Raw genomic sequence first — 15,617 nt, 5'->3', positions numbered from 1 at the left:
GGAGAAATTGGGTTCTTACTCGGGGGTTGCTGGATGTCCCCTGCCATTGCCTCCGCTGTCCCCAGGACCTGCTGGGGTTGGGGCATCGCAGGCTGGTCATGTCTCACAGCAAGTCTCAGTCTGTGGAGCAGCCATGACTGAAACGTTTGGTGTGAACTGATCGTAGAAGCCAGCCATCCCAAGAAAGGATCTGAGCTGCTTCACAAATTGTGGGAGAGAACATGATTCTTATGAACTTCTGGTTCAATCTCCCCACCTTCAATGGTGAACACAAGGTACTCAGCTTAGTTCCAGCAAAGACACATTTGGCTGGATTGATCATCAGGCATGCTGAGTGAAGGCGCTCCAGGACGCTTTCTTCAGGTGTCCCAAGGTGTCCCTCAGGTGGTGCTGTAAACATCAATATCAAGCTGGAAGCTGAGGGTTGGAGAATGCTCGTCTGCTTGCTTGGCTTGTGTTCTGGTGACAGCAATATAATAGCTTTGTGCTGGGTTTAGCAAATCAAAGAGGACAGGCAGATCCTGACCCAAAACCACTGAGACAGGAAATTATCAGACGAGCCAACATCTAACAGACAAGTCTGTCCTTGCACTTCAATTTAAAGTCAGTAGGATAAGGCTTCTCATCACCATGCATACAGCAAATGGTAATGGTCTCACAAGTGCAGATAACATTAGCTGGTACATATTGTCAGTGCACAGAGGTCTGAGTACTGCCAGTATCAGGGCTAATAGGTTTTCCCATTCATCTTTACAGTGGTCAATTTCATACAGTGGCTTGGTGTGACCTTCCTGTGCAACACGATAAGACAGCAAGACCTTAAGGAACACCACAGAAATAATCCTTGCTGTGATTTGGTATCAAAAAGTTTTGACATTTGTCGATTTCTGAAAGAATTGCATTTTCAGCGATTGGATGGCACTTACTTCTGTTGTGGAAACTGCTCAGAAACACCCTTGTTGTCAAGATACACCCTCTGAATACCTTCGTTCTCCAGCCTGTGGTTATAAAGTTTCATGAGACTATGATTATCATAGAGGTTGAAACATGTCATTTTATACAGTGAAGTTTTAAAAAATGATCTCACTACAATGAAATGGTTTATTACACACTCATTGGATCCACGAGTCTTCGCTTTCTAGTCATACCCAGTGTTTGCAATTCAAGACTGTTTCGGGACCCCATGCAGAAATATTAAAATACACCATTTCTATAATATTGGAAAATAAGACATTTATACGGCATGCAAATAGATGCATGGGATTCTCATAAAGTGGGGAGAGTCGTGGGTACCATAGAACCCATTTTCATTCACATATCTTCAGGAGAGAGGTCAAGGCGTGTGAACCCCTCTCCAGTCCAAACTTGTTCTTGGTTAGGTTTAGGAACAAATCCTGATTTGGGCTCAAATAAACACTTTCTGGCAGAAAGCCCTGAAGGCAATATTCTCCAATGTGCATTCATTGACGGTGGATGTTCGTAAAGGGATGTAGAAAACACGAATCTCTGATTTTCTCTGTGCGGCTTTAACTGTAGCATCAACGCACGAGCCAATCACAACTTACCGTAAAGTGGAGCGTTGGTGTTTAGAATGAGGAGCTACATGCCTCACTTAGTGGAGGTATTTGTTCACTTTATTCGCGTTTAAGGCTATTGGTGGCGAAGACAGCAGCGGTATGTATCGTGGTTCATTAGTATTTGAAGATATATGTGATTTATAGAGGAAAAATATAAATACTAACAAAAATAATTGACCATATTTCCTCGCCAGCTAGCGTTAAATAGCCTGCTAGCAACGAACGTTAGCCACACAGTCATGTAACGTTAATGTGAAGTACAGGGAGTATGACAGCAACATTGACTTAACTAATGTCGTGAATTACGGTAGGAAATGGCAGATATATGAGAACGTGTAGCCCATGGATGTGTAAGAGAAGTGCATACAGTCGAAAGGTCTATACATACCAATTCAATGTTGGTATTAGTTTATTAGATTATTGGCGTTTGTTCCTCACGGGTTAACCAAGAAGAAACAGTGAAAACATGCAACCATTACATGTCGGGAGGTTATGAGTCAGCTAGAAGACAGCACGGCACATACTCGTGCACTGCTAATGTCTTTGATTCATGCTTCAAACATCTTCTACACAGAACAGCTTCAGAGAGACTTCTCCATGTTCCTCACGAACATTGAGTTTGTCCATGCAGCCGCTTCATTAGACACACCTGACAAATGAATCAAGAAAATATCATTTCTATTGAATCGAGACAATTTTAAATATGTATTAGTTAATCAAGGTAATATTTGAACAGATATAACTCTCACAGGAAAATAGTCTTGTTTGTTCTAATAGGCAATATAACACAGTAGTTACACGCCTTGCTACTTTTAATCAAAGACTTACTATGTGGTTATTACACAAAAGCCTTCATTTGTTATTGATGGATTACAAAAATGCAATAATAGATTACTATGGGCTATTCACACTTCAGTTGGTTTCCCTATGATCTGTGACCTTTATCAATGCAGACCACTCTGTGTAGAATATATCTAATTATTTATTTGTGTGCGCTAGCTCCTACGTTCTCCTCTTGTGTTTCCACCTCAGGCTCTTTATGTTTCATTTGTTTAGCGCCTTTCTAGTTTTCGTTTTACTATTCCAAGTCTACGTTCTTCTAAAATTGCAGAGCATTTTGTGACTTTGTGTCTCTCAGTCATCATGTCAAAGCCCAGTCTGCTGGTCCTGTATGGAAGCCAGACTGGTACGGCCCAGGACGCGGCCCAGAGAATTGCACGACAGGCGCAGAGAAGGCAACTGCAGGTTCGAGTGTTGCCTCTGGATAACTATAACGTGGTGAGTGTGTCGGAAGCGAGAATGGCAATGACGAGCATTACTGCTCGGACCTGTTCTAGTCACAGCACCAGATCCCTGCAGTGGTCTGTGATGTTTGTTACAGCCTCCATCAATCGCATGAAAACACTGTGCCCTCATGAGTGTTTCCTCTCATCTAACAGGCCAACTTGATCTCAGAGTCTCTGGTGGTCTTTGTGTGCTCCACCACGGGCCAAGGAGACCCTCCAGACAATATGACGGTAATAAAAGAGCACAAAAAGGCGTATCGTAAGATTCATTTAGTTTAAATTGTTTCTATAACTGGGATGAACATGGACATGCTTGCCTATTGACCTGACGAGTGAATATGCTTTCAATTTCAAATATCTTGTATTAATAGTGTAGTTCTGATCTTCTTTTATACCAGACCTATTACATTAGTCAAAATCCAGACAAATACATTCACTTATGTTCTACTGTCCATCTCTACTTTCTTCACAGGGCTTCTGGAGGTTTGTCTTGAAGAAGTCCTTGCCCGTTGGCTCTCTGAGGCGCTTGGACTGCGCTATACTGGGCCTGGGGGACTCCTCCTATCCGAAGTCAGTATTTCAAGTTTATTACAGGTATTACAGTTCTCACAGTACACATTCACAATGACTCATTGTCAACCACATTCACCCGTAGGTTCAATTATGTGGCCAAGAAGCTTCATAAGCGCCTTCTGCAGCTGGGTGCCTGTATGCTGCTGCCTGCTGGGCTGGCAGATGACCAACACGACCTGGGGTAATAAACATGTCTGGATCATGGCATACCTCATTAATTAGGAATGAAAATAATCTTGATCGATAAATGGCATAGCGACAGCCTTCTGCTGGTTGAAACACGGCTGTTGTAATTTAACTTTGCTAATGGCTGACCTGAGCTAGCTTTCTTCACCACCTTATGTTCCGTAACTGTAGCACTGGTCGAATTAGCTATCGAACTAACTATCTGGCCAGCCCCTAAATCAGTCAAATCCCTCCAGTATAGCACATTTGAATTTTCAGCCTAGAATATCTTCAATTTATCAATTCATCAGCAAAGTGGAGTGAGTCTGGAACAGTGGGGGAAAAGGGGGAATGTTACAAACGTTGCCAGCTGGAATGGAAGCGTGGCCGTTACCTTTGCTTACCTCAAACTGTTTGAACCAGGTCAGACGCTGTGACTGACCCGTGGCTCACATCCTTTTGGGAGAAAGTGTTTGCGCTGTACCCATCTTTGTCTGACGTGACTCCACTGAGGGAAGATGAACCGTGAGTATCATTTTGTAGTTATGTTATAGATGTTTTTTGTCTCCTTCGAGCCTTTTATTAACTCCTATTTGGGTTCTGTGTTGGATCCTAGTCAGTGTTTTTTTCTGCTCACCTCTTTTGGAAGGCTCCCTCCAATGTACACTTTCCACTTCCTGGATGATGAAGAAGAGAAGACAGATGACAGGATGAGGACTCCCACAGAACAGACAGCCCCCTCCCAGTCCCATCCCTTTCCTGCCAGACTAGTGTCCAATAGGAGAGTAACGGACATGTCACACTTTCAGGATGTGAGGCACATCGAGTTTGACGTCACAGGATCCAGTATTGAGTAAGTAACTTTGCGTCTCTCTTGGGTGTGCGTGTGCTCAGGTCGTGGCACGTTGATACATATTGGGCTGCTAGATCTGCCTTGTCTCCTTTTATTTTTGAAAGCTCATTAAACTCTTTGAAATCTGGGATTACAGAGATCAATTTGTCAAAATAATTATTTCATTCAATGTTTTTCACATTTGATATTTTTCCTTTTTGGAGGAAGTGCATCCCTGTGGTCACTGAGCCTGTTCTGAGGATCTGTCTCTGCTTTTATTCTGACAATTCATCATCAACCTTTCTACTGTGTCCAGCTGTTGTAGTCCTTGTTCAGTCATCAGCATCAAACAGACACCTCTCTATCGAGGAGGGAGAGAACTCAACACTTCATTTATATCCACATGATTAAAGTCAGCCTGACCAACACCTCTTCTCTGGGTGACAGTTCACTTTGTTTCTCTCTATTTCAACAGCACATGTATTTTCTGAATCCATTGACTTCACCAGATCAGACATGTTGTCTCCCATCTCACACTGAAGAAGACTGTAATAGACTCCTTCACGCCAAATAGAGTCAACGCTTTCTTAGAGTCGATGCAACAAGTGAATGTCTTTCATCCTTGTGTGTTTGGTGTACGTGTTTGTTCATGGACGTGTGAAGGCTATGTACATGGTCGGTGTTTTGGGAGGAAACCAATTGGATTCTGAAGATGAAGTGTTCATGAAGGAAATCTAGTATTCTTTCATTCAGAATACAAGCGAATGTTTGACCTGGACACTGATACCATGGTCTGGTTTGTCCCCACTCTTATGAATGGAGGAGATGACACTGCTGCAGCAGATGTCAGGAGAACATCCTGACTGCAATACGATGCTGCATTTGACATCGAGTTGTTAGTGTTGTCTGGGCCACAAGCTTCCCTTAGCCGGAGAGATCGTGTCTGTGTGCTCAGTTCTTCCCACGCAGTTGGGAAATCAAGGGCTTGTTGTCTTTAATTGTTTCTTCGAATGTTTGGAGCTTTTCTTTCACAATACATTGATATTAATTCGTTAGATTTAATTTGATGTCTTTGTACAGATTTTGAAAATGTGCTCTTCAGATGTCAGCATTCTGGATGATGTGCTTGTGCTTTTTTGTGTTGAAGTTGTTATTAGTATAACTATGACATCAGTGAAGATAATAAACATGTACTGTACATGTCCCTCAATATAGTAATATGTGGATACATGTTAAACATAAAGTATGCTTTAATACATGTATTAGATCAATTATACAGTCATTGAAGCTGAGTATAGCTTTTCCAAAATGGAAATGTATTTGGAAAATATTTTATTCTTTTGTCTTCATATTTTGGACATGTACATGAGGAATGTATTTCTAATTCAATGTCCAGCCTCTCTCTCTCACTCACACACACATGAATGATATTGTTAATGCTAAATCCAACATGTTCAACTTCTTGTGTTTGCTGTATCGTGATGGCCCTACAGCCCATTTGTAACTGTAGGTACAGTATCATCAGCCACTGCACTGAGCATTCGTTGTGGTATTGCTGTGTAGGTTTGCTGCTGGTGATGTGGTGATGATGCGTCCATGTAACACTCCAGAGGACGTACAGCAATTCTGTCAACTACTGAGATTAGATCCAGAGGCCATGTTCACTCTCAGGGCCACAGACAACACTGCAGGTGTGTGTGTGTGTGTGTGTGTGTGTGCTCTCTGTGCATTATCCAAAACTTTTGGTTCAAAGAAATCAAGCAAGCAAAACACCCCAAAACAAGCAGGCCTACAAATGACTTTTGACATGAGAGTATATTCTAGTTTGATAACTTCTCTCATTGTCTGTAACCTGCTGTTGAGTCTAGTGTTCAATAGGAAGTAAGCAAATCAACTTTATGAAATAATCATATACATACATTGATAGAAATATGTTAATAAACCAATTAAATGTGAAATTATTAAAACTACTTCAATAGTATTTCATTGTAGATTTTTATTGTATTTGAAAATGCACTTGTATTTATTTTATACCAATGTCTCTTCATTTCAAGACTCCTAAGGTCCTTTGTTTTCTTCATAATTCCACTTTTTATTACATCAATTTATCAGCAAAGTGGAGTGAGTCTGGAACAGTGGGGCAAAAGGGGGAATGTTACAAACGTTGCCAGCTGGAATGGAAGCCTGGCCGTTACCTTTGATTACCTCAAAGGTAACGTAAAGTGCGAAAGTAAAGTTATTCCAAACAGTAAAGTTGTTCATAAAACCAAAACAATAAACTGAAAGAGGACGAAAACAAGGTTGGTTGATAATTGTTTCTGGGTTTTTAGTTTTGGCCCTTTTCACATTACACACAGTCATTTGATTCACTATTACTGTAATATAAAGCTCCTGGTTTACTTCAGAAAGATGATGACTTGGCCTTTACAGACCTGTGATGGTGAAATGACCATGAACCCGTCTTCTCAGTTCAAGCCAGGCTTCCTCAGCCGTGTACTGTCCGCCACCTGGTGGAGAGCTACCTGGACATCGCCGCCGTGCCTCGCCGCTCCTTCTTTGAGCTGCTGTCTACCTTTGCCACCAATGAGATGGAGCAGCAGAAGCTGGTTGAGTTCAGCTCAGCGGCAGGCCAGGACGAGCTACATAGCTACTGCAACCGGCCCCGACGCACCGCGCTGGAGGTGAAGGATCGGGTTTGGGGTCGGTGCTGGGCTGGGAGCTGGCAGCATCTTTTTAAATTGCTTTTATAGCATATATTTTTGTTTGTAGAAAAAGTTGGCAATCTTGCTGTAGATGGGTAGTCAAAGTTGCTTTCAGCTCATTCATGTGATCATTGCGGTCTGCCTCGGTGTCTTGTATGTTCTAATCATGCACATAAAGGCTTTGAAGTTGTAAACATGTGCTCTTGCTGTTGCAGGTCTTGGCAGATTTCCCCCATACTACAGCAGAAATTAAAGTAGACTATCTCCTAGATCTATTCCCTGAGATCCAGCCTCGCTCATTCTCCATCGCCTCCTCTCTCCAGGTAGTCCTTCATGACAACTATTTAACTGCTATGACAATATATGCTGTGTTTCACCTGGATGCGTCAGGCAAAGCTGTAAATGAAATCCATTGAGTGGTAAAGACACAAATGAAATGACTTATTCTAAAGCCTTCTCTCCACACAGGCTCACCCACACAGGCTCCAGGTCCTGGTAGCTGTGGTTCATTACAAAACCAAGATGTGTAAACCAAGAAGAGGCCTCTGCTCCACCTGGTTAGCCTCCCTGGACCCGGCTCAAGGTCTCTCACCACATTTAACAAATCTTTATATTGCCTCCACCGAGATTACTTCATTCTGGTTGGCTGGATGCTGTGTTCATTTCAGACAAGCCTGTCATCTGTTAGTATTATACAGCTTTTCCTACTTTTTGAAACAGATGTCAACACATTTGGCCTTCTTGCAAAACCACTCCTATGAACAGATCCATTGCTAAGTGGCACATACGAGTGATGTAAGAGAATGTCTGGTACTCCGTTTCCTCACAGGGTACCAACAAAAACCTACTGTCAGTAATTACTGCTCCAACACGACAAGAAACCGCTGCGCTGTCTAAATTGATAACAACAAAAACAAACAAATGAAAGGCAATCGCTAATATTACAATAACATTAAGGGGGGTACAAAATATTGACTTCTATAATGGTTCAAATGGAAAATTAACCATAATGTACAAAGGACAGATTTCATCAGAAACAGTCATATCACCACGCTGCTGCTCTCTTTAACGTGAATACTAAAAGCAATACCAACTCACTCATTCATGCTCACCCACTCATGCTCACTCGCTTATTTACTGCACACACCCGCTTATAATCTCAGGTAAACATGCAGAATCTATCAAGAGACGACATGTAAACATGCAGAATCTATCAAGAGACGACATGTAAACATGCAGAATCTATCAAGAGACGACATGTAAACATGCAGAATCTATCAAGAGACGACATGTAAACATGCAGAATCTATCAAGAGACGACATGTAAACATGCAGAATCTATCAAGAGACGACATGTAAACATGCAGAATCTATCAAGAGACGACATGTAAACATGCAGAATCTATCAAGAGACGACATGTAAACATGCAGAATCTATCAAGAGACGACATGTAAACATGCAGAATCTATCAAGAGACGACATGTAAACATGCAGAATCTATCAAGAGACGACATGTAAACATGCAGAATCTATCAAGAGACGACATGTAAACATGCAGAATCTATCAAGACGACATGTAAACATGCAGAATCTATCAAGACGACATGTAAACATGCAGAATCTATCAAGAGACGACATGTAAACATGCAGAATCTATCAAGAGACGACATGTAAACATGCAGAATCTATCAAGACAACATGTAAACATGCAGAATCTATCAAAACAACATGTAAACATGCAGAATCTATCAAGCGACAACATGTAAACGTGCAGAATCTATCAAGAGACAACATGTAAACATACAGAATCTATCAAGAGACAACATGTAAACATGCAGAATCTATCAAGAGACGACATGTAAACATGCAGAATCTATCAAGAGACGACATGTAAACATGCAGAATCTATCAAGAGACGACATGTAAACATGCAGAATCTATCAAGACAACATGTAAACATGCAGAATCTATCAAGAGACGACATGTAAACATGCAGAATCTATCAAGAGACGACATGTAAACATGCAGAATCTATCAAGAGACGACATGTAAACATGCAGAATCTATCAAGACAACATGTAAACATGCAGAATCTATCAAGAGACGACATGTAAACATGCAGAATCTATCAAGACAACATGTAAACATGCAGAATCTATCAAGACAACATGTAAACATGCAGAATCTATCAAGACAACATGTAAACATGCAGAATCTATCAAGAGACGACATGTAAACATGCAGAATCTATCAAGAGACGACATGTAAACATGCAGAATCTATCAAGAGACGACATGTAAACATGCAGAATCTATCAAGAGACGACATGTAAACATGCAGAATCTATCAAGAGACGACATGTAAACATGCAGAATCTATCACGAGACGACATGTAAACATGCAGAATCTATCAAGAGACGACATGTAAACATGCAGAATCTATCAAGACGACATGTAAACATGCAGAATCTATCAAGACGACATGTAAACATGCAGAATCTATCAAGACGACATGTAAACATGCAGAATCTATCAAGAGACGACATGTAAACATGCAGAATCTATCAAGAGACGACATGTAAACATGCAGAATCTATCAAGACAACATGTAAACATGCAGAATCTATCAAGACAACATGTAAACATGCAGAATCTATCAAGACAACATGTAAACATGCAGAATCTATCAAGACAACATGTAAACATGCAGAATCTATCAAGACAACATGTAAACATGCAGAATCTATCAAGACAACATGTAAACATGCAGAATCTATCAAGAGACAACATGTAAACATACAGAATCTATCAAGAGACGACATGTAAACATGCAGAATCTATCAAGAGACAACATGTAAACATGCAGAATCTATCAAGACAACATGTAAACATGCAGAATCTATCAAGCGACAACATGTAAACGTGCAGAATCTATCAAGAGACAACATGTAAACATACAGAATCTATCAAGAGACAACATGTAAACATGCAGAATCTATCAAGAGACGACATGTAAACATGCAGAATCTATCAAGAGACGACATGTAAACATGCAGAATCTATCAAGAGACGACATGTAAACATGCAGAATCTATCAAGAGACGACATGTAAACATGCAGAATCTATCAAGACAACATGTAAACATGCAGAATCTATCAAGACAACATGTAAACATGCAGAATCTATCAAGAGACGACATGTAAACATGCAGAATCTATCAAGAGACGACATGTAAACATGCAGAATCTATCAAGAGACGACATGTAAACATGCAGAATCTATCAAGAGACGACATGTAAACATGCAGAATCTATCAAGAGACGACATGTAAACATGCAGAATCTATCAAGAGACGACATGTAAACATGCAGAATCTATCAAGAGACGACATGTAAACATGCAGAATCTATCAAGAGACGACATGTAAACATGCAGAATCTATCAAGACAACATGTAAACATGCAGAATCTATCAAGACAACATGTAAACATGCAGAATCTATCAAGACAACATGTAAACATGCAGAATCTATCAAGACAACATGTAAACATGCAGAATCTATCAAGAGACGACATGTAAACATGCAGAATCTATCACGAGACGACATGTAAACATGCAGAATCTATCAAGAGACGACATGTAAACATGCAGAATCTATCAAGACGACATGTAAACATGCAGAATCTATCAAGACGACATGTAAACATGCAGAATCTATCAAGACGACATGTAAACATGCAGAATCTATCAAGAGACGACATGTAAACATGCAGAATCTATCAAGAGACGACATGTAAACATGCAGAATCTATCAAGAGACGACATGTAAACATGCAGAATCTATCAAGAGACGACATGTAAACATGCAGAATCTATCAAGAGACGACATGTAAACATGCAGAATCTATCAAGAGACGACATGTAAACATGCAGAATCTATCAAGAGACGACATGTAAACATGCAGAATCTATCAAGACGACATGTAAACATGCAGAATCTATCAAGAGACGACATGTAAACATGCAGAATCTATCAAGACAACATGTAAACATGCAGAATCTATCAAGACAACATGTAAACATGCAGAATCTATCAAGACAACATGTAAACATGCAGAATCTATCAAGACAACATGTAAACATGCAGAATCTATCAAGACAACATGTAAACATGCAGAATCTATCAAGAGACAACATGTAAACATACAGAATCTATCAAGAGACGACATGTAAACATGCAGAATCTATCAAGAGACAACATGTAAACATGCAGAATCTATCAAGACAACATGTAAACATGCAGAATCTATCAAGCGACAACATGTAAACATACAGAATCTATCAAGAGACAACATGTAAACGTGCAGAATCTATCAAGAGACAACATGTAAACATACAGAATCTATCAAGAGACAACATGTAAACATGCAGAATCTATCAAGAGACGACATGTAAACATGCAGAATCTATCAAGAGACGACATGTAAACATGCAGAATCTATCAAGAGACGACATGTAAACATGCAGAATCTATCAAGAGACGACATGTAAACATGCAGAATCTATCAAGAGACGACATGTAAACATGCAGAATCTATCAAGAGACGACATGTAAACATGCAGAATCTATCAAGAGACGACATGTAAACATGCAGAATCTATCAAGACAACATGTAAACATGCAGAATCTATCAAGACAACATGTAAACATGCAGAATCTATCAAGACAACATGTAAACATGCAGAATCTATCAAGAGACGACATGTAAACATGCAGAATCTATCAAGAGACGACATGTAAACATGCAGAATCTATCAAGAGACGACATGTAAACATGCAGAATCTATCAAGAGACGACATGTAAACATGCAGAATCTATCACGAGACGACATGTAAACATGCAGAATCTATCAAGAGACGACATGTAAACATGCAGAATCTATCAAGACGACATGTAAACATGCAGAATCTATCAAGAGACGACATGTAAACATGCATAATCTATCAAGAGACGACATGTAAACATGCAGAATCTATCAAGACAACATGTAAACATGCAGAATCTATCAAGACAACATGTAAACATGCAGAATCTATCAAGACAACATGTAAACATGCAGAATCTATCAAGACGACATGTAAACATGCAGAATCTATCAAGAGACGACATGTAAACATGCAGAATCTATCAAGAGACGACATGTAAACATGCAGAATCTATCAAGACAACATGTAAACATGCAGAATCTATCAAGACAACATGTAAACATGCAGAATCTATGAAGACAACATGTAAACATGCAGAATCTATCAAGAGACAACATGTAAACATACAGACAATCCGTATCAACAAGATCAGAAAATATGATTTAATGTATTCAAGACACATATCTAAGCCAGTTTTAAATAAACACTTGTTTTCTCTGCAACTCTGGATAATAAACACTTCTATTTTAGAATTTATTTTTTAATGTAACTTTTGGAAAGCAACTGTGTGCCAACTAAATGCAGTACACCTCACCAAGTCCTTCAGTCTATAAGATACACGACATAACTTGGAGAATACAAATATCCAAATAGATTACCTGTTGCATTGCTATTAATTCATAATAATGATATTGTTGTGTCCTATTAACTGGTGCTGTAGGGGAGGTGTATGTGCCTCAGTGGGTGAAGAAGGGAAGTCTGAAGTTCCCCAAAGAGAAAGACACCCCTGTGATAATGGTTGGACCTGGAACAGGAGTGGCTCCCTTCAGGGCGGCTTTACAAGAAAGGATGGCTGATGGAAAGAACGGTGAGACCTTTACCTTTTTGACTTTGTCTCTTATTTTCTAAATAAATTACATGGCTTTGACATGACATGACACACGTCCTTGTCTTCCTGCTGTTTAGCCAACGTCCTGTTCTTTGGCTGTCGCTCTGAGTTCAAAGACTTCTACTTCAGGTCAGAGTGGGAGGCCATGATGAAGGCTGCCCATCTGACCCTCTTCACTGCCTTCTCAAGAGACCAGGTGAGACAAAAGTACTCTATGCACATGATCACAGTGTACATCTTCTACGGTGTCTTTTTACTTTATTGGGTTGTCCATCCATCCATCTGTCTGCATTCTACATTATCTCAGGAAGGCCTGGAGCAGGGGTCAGCAACCTGCGGCTCTTTAGCCTCTCTGTTGCGGCTCCCTGAGGTTCCCAACTGGCGCACCGGATCTGGACTCAGGAACTAAAAACCGATAGATAATTCGGAATTATAAATATTGGGCACCGAGTTTAGACTTTAACCGGCGCCTCTTATTCAGCCGTTACGGCACTTGTTCGGCGGTGCAGGAAACACACCGACCAATGCATTGCAAATCACATCACGTGATGCAGCTCAGCCAATCAAATGTGAGTATTCTGACAAGTTTCTTGACTCGAGTGAGGTTTAAACACACGGGGCTGAGAGGAAATAGAAAGAAGAGCAGGAGAATTGCGCTACTCGAAGAAGTTATCTCACATGACGTTCTCCAAAAAGAGAAACGTGTTCAGAGAGAATATAATTTATAAGCAAGAATGAACAGAATCTTATATGTTAATTATTCCCACAGGCAGTTAAATCCTCTACTCCTGTCAAGAGCTTTTCCCTGCGAACGGCTAATCATGATTTTCAGACCCCCGCCCTCAGTAAACTATCAATGGATAAATCCAAAAGAAGAAAAGTCACGGAGGAAAATAGAGTTTAACTCTGCGTGGACGTCTTCATTTGCTTTCACTGCCAACGATGCTGGCTTACCTGTATGCTTCCAGAAGAAGCACACAGCATGTGCTGAACAGTGTCACGCTGGAGATGAGCGAGAAGAGCAAATTCTCAGCTGCTGCAGAAAACTCTCCTCTTCATAAGAGTTTGATGTTGTTATATCAGGTAAAATTGCAAATAAATGTAAAGAATTGTCTTTATTCTTGTTCTATATTTTCATAAATACAAACTATATTTTTTGTATGTATTATATAACTATATATACAGCTTTATAAGCTGTGATATCAAATAGCTTTTGCGGCTCCAGACTAATTTTATTTGGTGGAAAATAGAGCAAAATGGCTCTTTGGGTAGAAAAGGTTGCCGACCCCTGGCCTGGAGGGAATCTTTTCAAAGTTGGCACAAACTTCCACTTGAACTGAATAGATTTAGTAGGTCAAACATAAAGGTCACTGTGACCTCACAAAACATGTTTTTGGCCAAAATTGTCTGGATTTGTGTCGACCAGCTGCTGTAACCAAACAAATTTAACAAAAACAATCTGAATCAGATGATATGAATCATCGGCGATTGGACATTTATATTTCCAATTTAAGTTATATTTGCTCACTTTATTTCTCTGGTGCTGATCTCATCCGTGACTCAAAAGTGTGATACGATCCTAATGGTGAGCGTTATGACCCGTTGCACCCTTAGCAGATACCATCATCGACTTCAGCGGCTTAATGGAATCTGCAACGATTTAAGGACACAGAAACAACTGTCAGCATCTCTATTTTCATTAAATATTTATCTTGCAAAAATAAAATCTCGAATTGTTTGAGAGAAGGCTGCTGTACTCTACCTGCACTCTTTATGTGGTCAAAACAAGACAACTGGAATAGTGGTTAAAGGAAACGCCCAACCAGTTTTATGCCACGACATACAATTTGTGTGTATTGTTTTGACTAATAAGGAAACTGAGTGTTTTTGTGTTTCAGGAAGAAAAAGTGTATGTGCAGGACCAGGTAAGGGAGAACGCTGAGCTCCTTTGGGACTTGATTGCCAATAGACGTGCCTGCTGTTACATCGCTGGGTGAGTCGAAGGCACCAAAACCATCTCTCCTATGTTCATGTCTGAGGAGTGCCACCACTCTGTGACAAAGTGGCACTCTGACAGCTTGTGGCAGACTTACAACCTTGTTTTTTTTCTACGCAGTAATGCTAAACAGATGCCAACCAGTGTGTGCGATGCTCTGAAAGAGGTGTTCCAGCAGGAGGGAGGCGTGTCCTCCGAGGATGCCTCGCAGATGCTGGCAGCCATGGAGAGGACAGGCCAGTTCCAGAGTGAGACCTGGTCTTGATCACATGCCCTTAACCCACTACTTCAGAGTTCACATTAAGCTGCTGCTGCTACCATGTTGACTGCATGATACAATCCCTGATTTGGAATAAAAGTGTCAGCATATTTAAGCATGGAAGTTCATTCGCGACCTTTTGACATTACCTCAGCAGTATACTGTAGAAGAGTCATTCCCAAAGACTGGATCGAGACCCCCAGGTGGGTTGCAGATTTGTCCAAATGTCTGTTTCGCGCTCCTCTCTCTCATCATCTCTCTCTCCTCTCTCCCGCCATTTTCTGCTGTCTGTCTCTCTTACTCTTCACCAACAGTAGAGTGAGTTTGTTTGTTTGTTTTGGAGCCATGCTGTAATGTAAATTTATGCAACATGAGGTCTGTCAAATAAAATCAAACACCTCCATTCATC

General features: G+C 40.5%; 1 protein-coding gene across 2 annotated transcripts; it reads left to right on the top strand.

The window, feature by feature from the left end:
* The first annotated feature begins 1,577 nt into the window (after positions 1–1,577).
* Positions 1,578–15,608, top strand: ndor1 (NADPH dependent diflavin oxidoreductase 1). 2 transcript variants are annotated; one of them, XR_013772785.1, is made up of 15 exons: positions 1,578–1,674; positions 2,716–2,855; positions 3,017–3,094; positions 3,336–3,433; positions 3,519–3,617; positions 4,025–4,126; positions 4,251–4,454; positions 5,997–6,124; positions 6,903–7,114; positions 7,351–7,458; positions 7,604–7,718; positions 12,786–12,932; positions 13,031–13,149; positions 13,261–14,946; positions 15,070–15,124. XR_013772785.1 is itself a non-coding variant. In XM_079288960.1 (15 exons), the coding sequence occupies exons 2-15, from the start codon at positions 2,721–2,723 to the stop codon at positions 15,212–15,214; spliced, it is 1,785 nt and encodes a 594-aa protein (XP_079145086.1). In that variant the 5' UTR covers positions 1,578–1,674; positions 2,716–2,720; the 3' UTR covers positions 15,215–15,608. The 2 variants fall into 2 exon arrangements, 1 of the variants encoding a protein (XP_079145086.1); XM_079288960.1 differs by having other exon boundaries at positions 14,852–14,946; positions 15,070–15,608.
* The last annotated feature ends 9 nt before the right edge of the window (positions 15,609–15,617 follow it).

The sequence above is a fragment of the Melanostigma gelatinosum genome (assembly GCF_949748355.1).
Source record: "Melanostigma gelatinosum genome assembly, chromosome: 18".
Taxonomy (NCBI): domain Eukaryota; kingdom Metazoa; phylum Chordata; class Actinopteri; order Perciformes; family Zoarcidae; genus Melanostigma; species Melanostigma gelatinosum.
The sequence above is the reverse complement of the archived record's forward strand: the minus strand, read 5'-3'. Positions and strand labels throughout refer to the sequence as shown.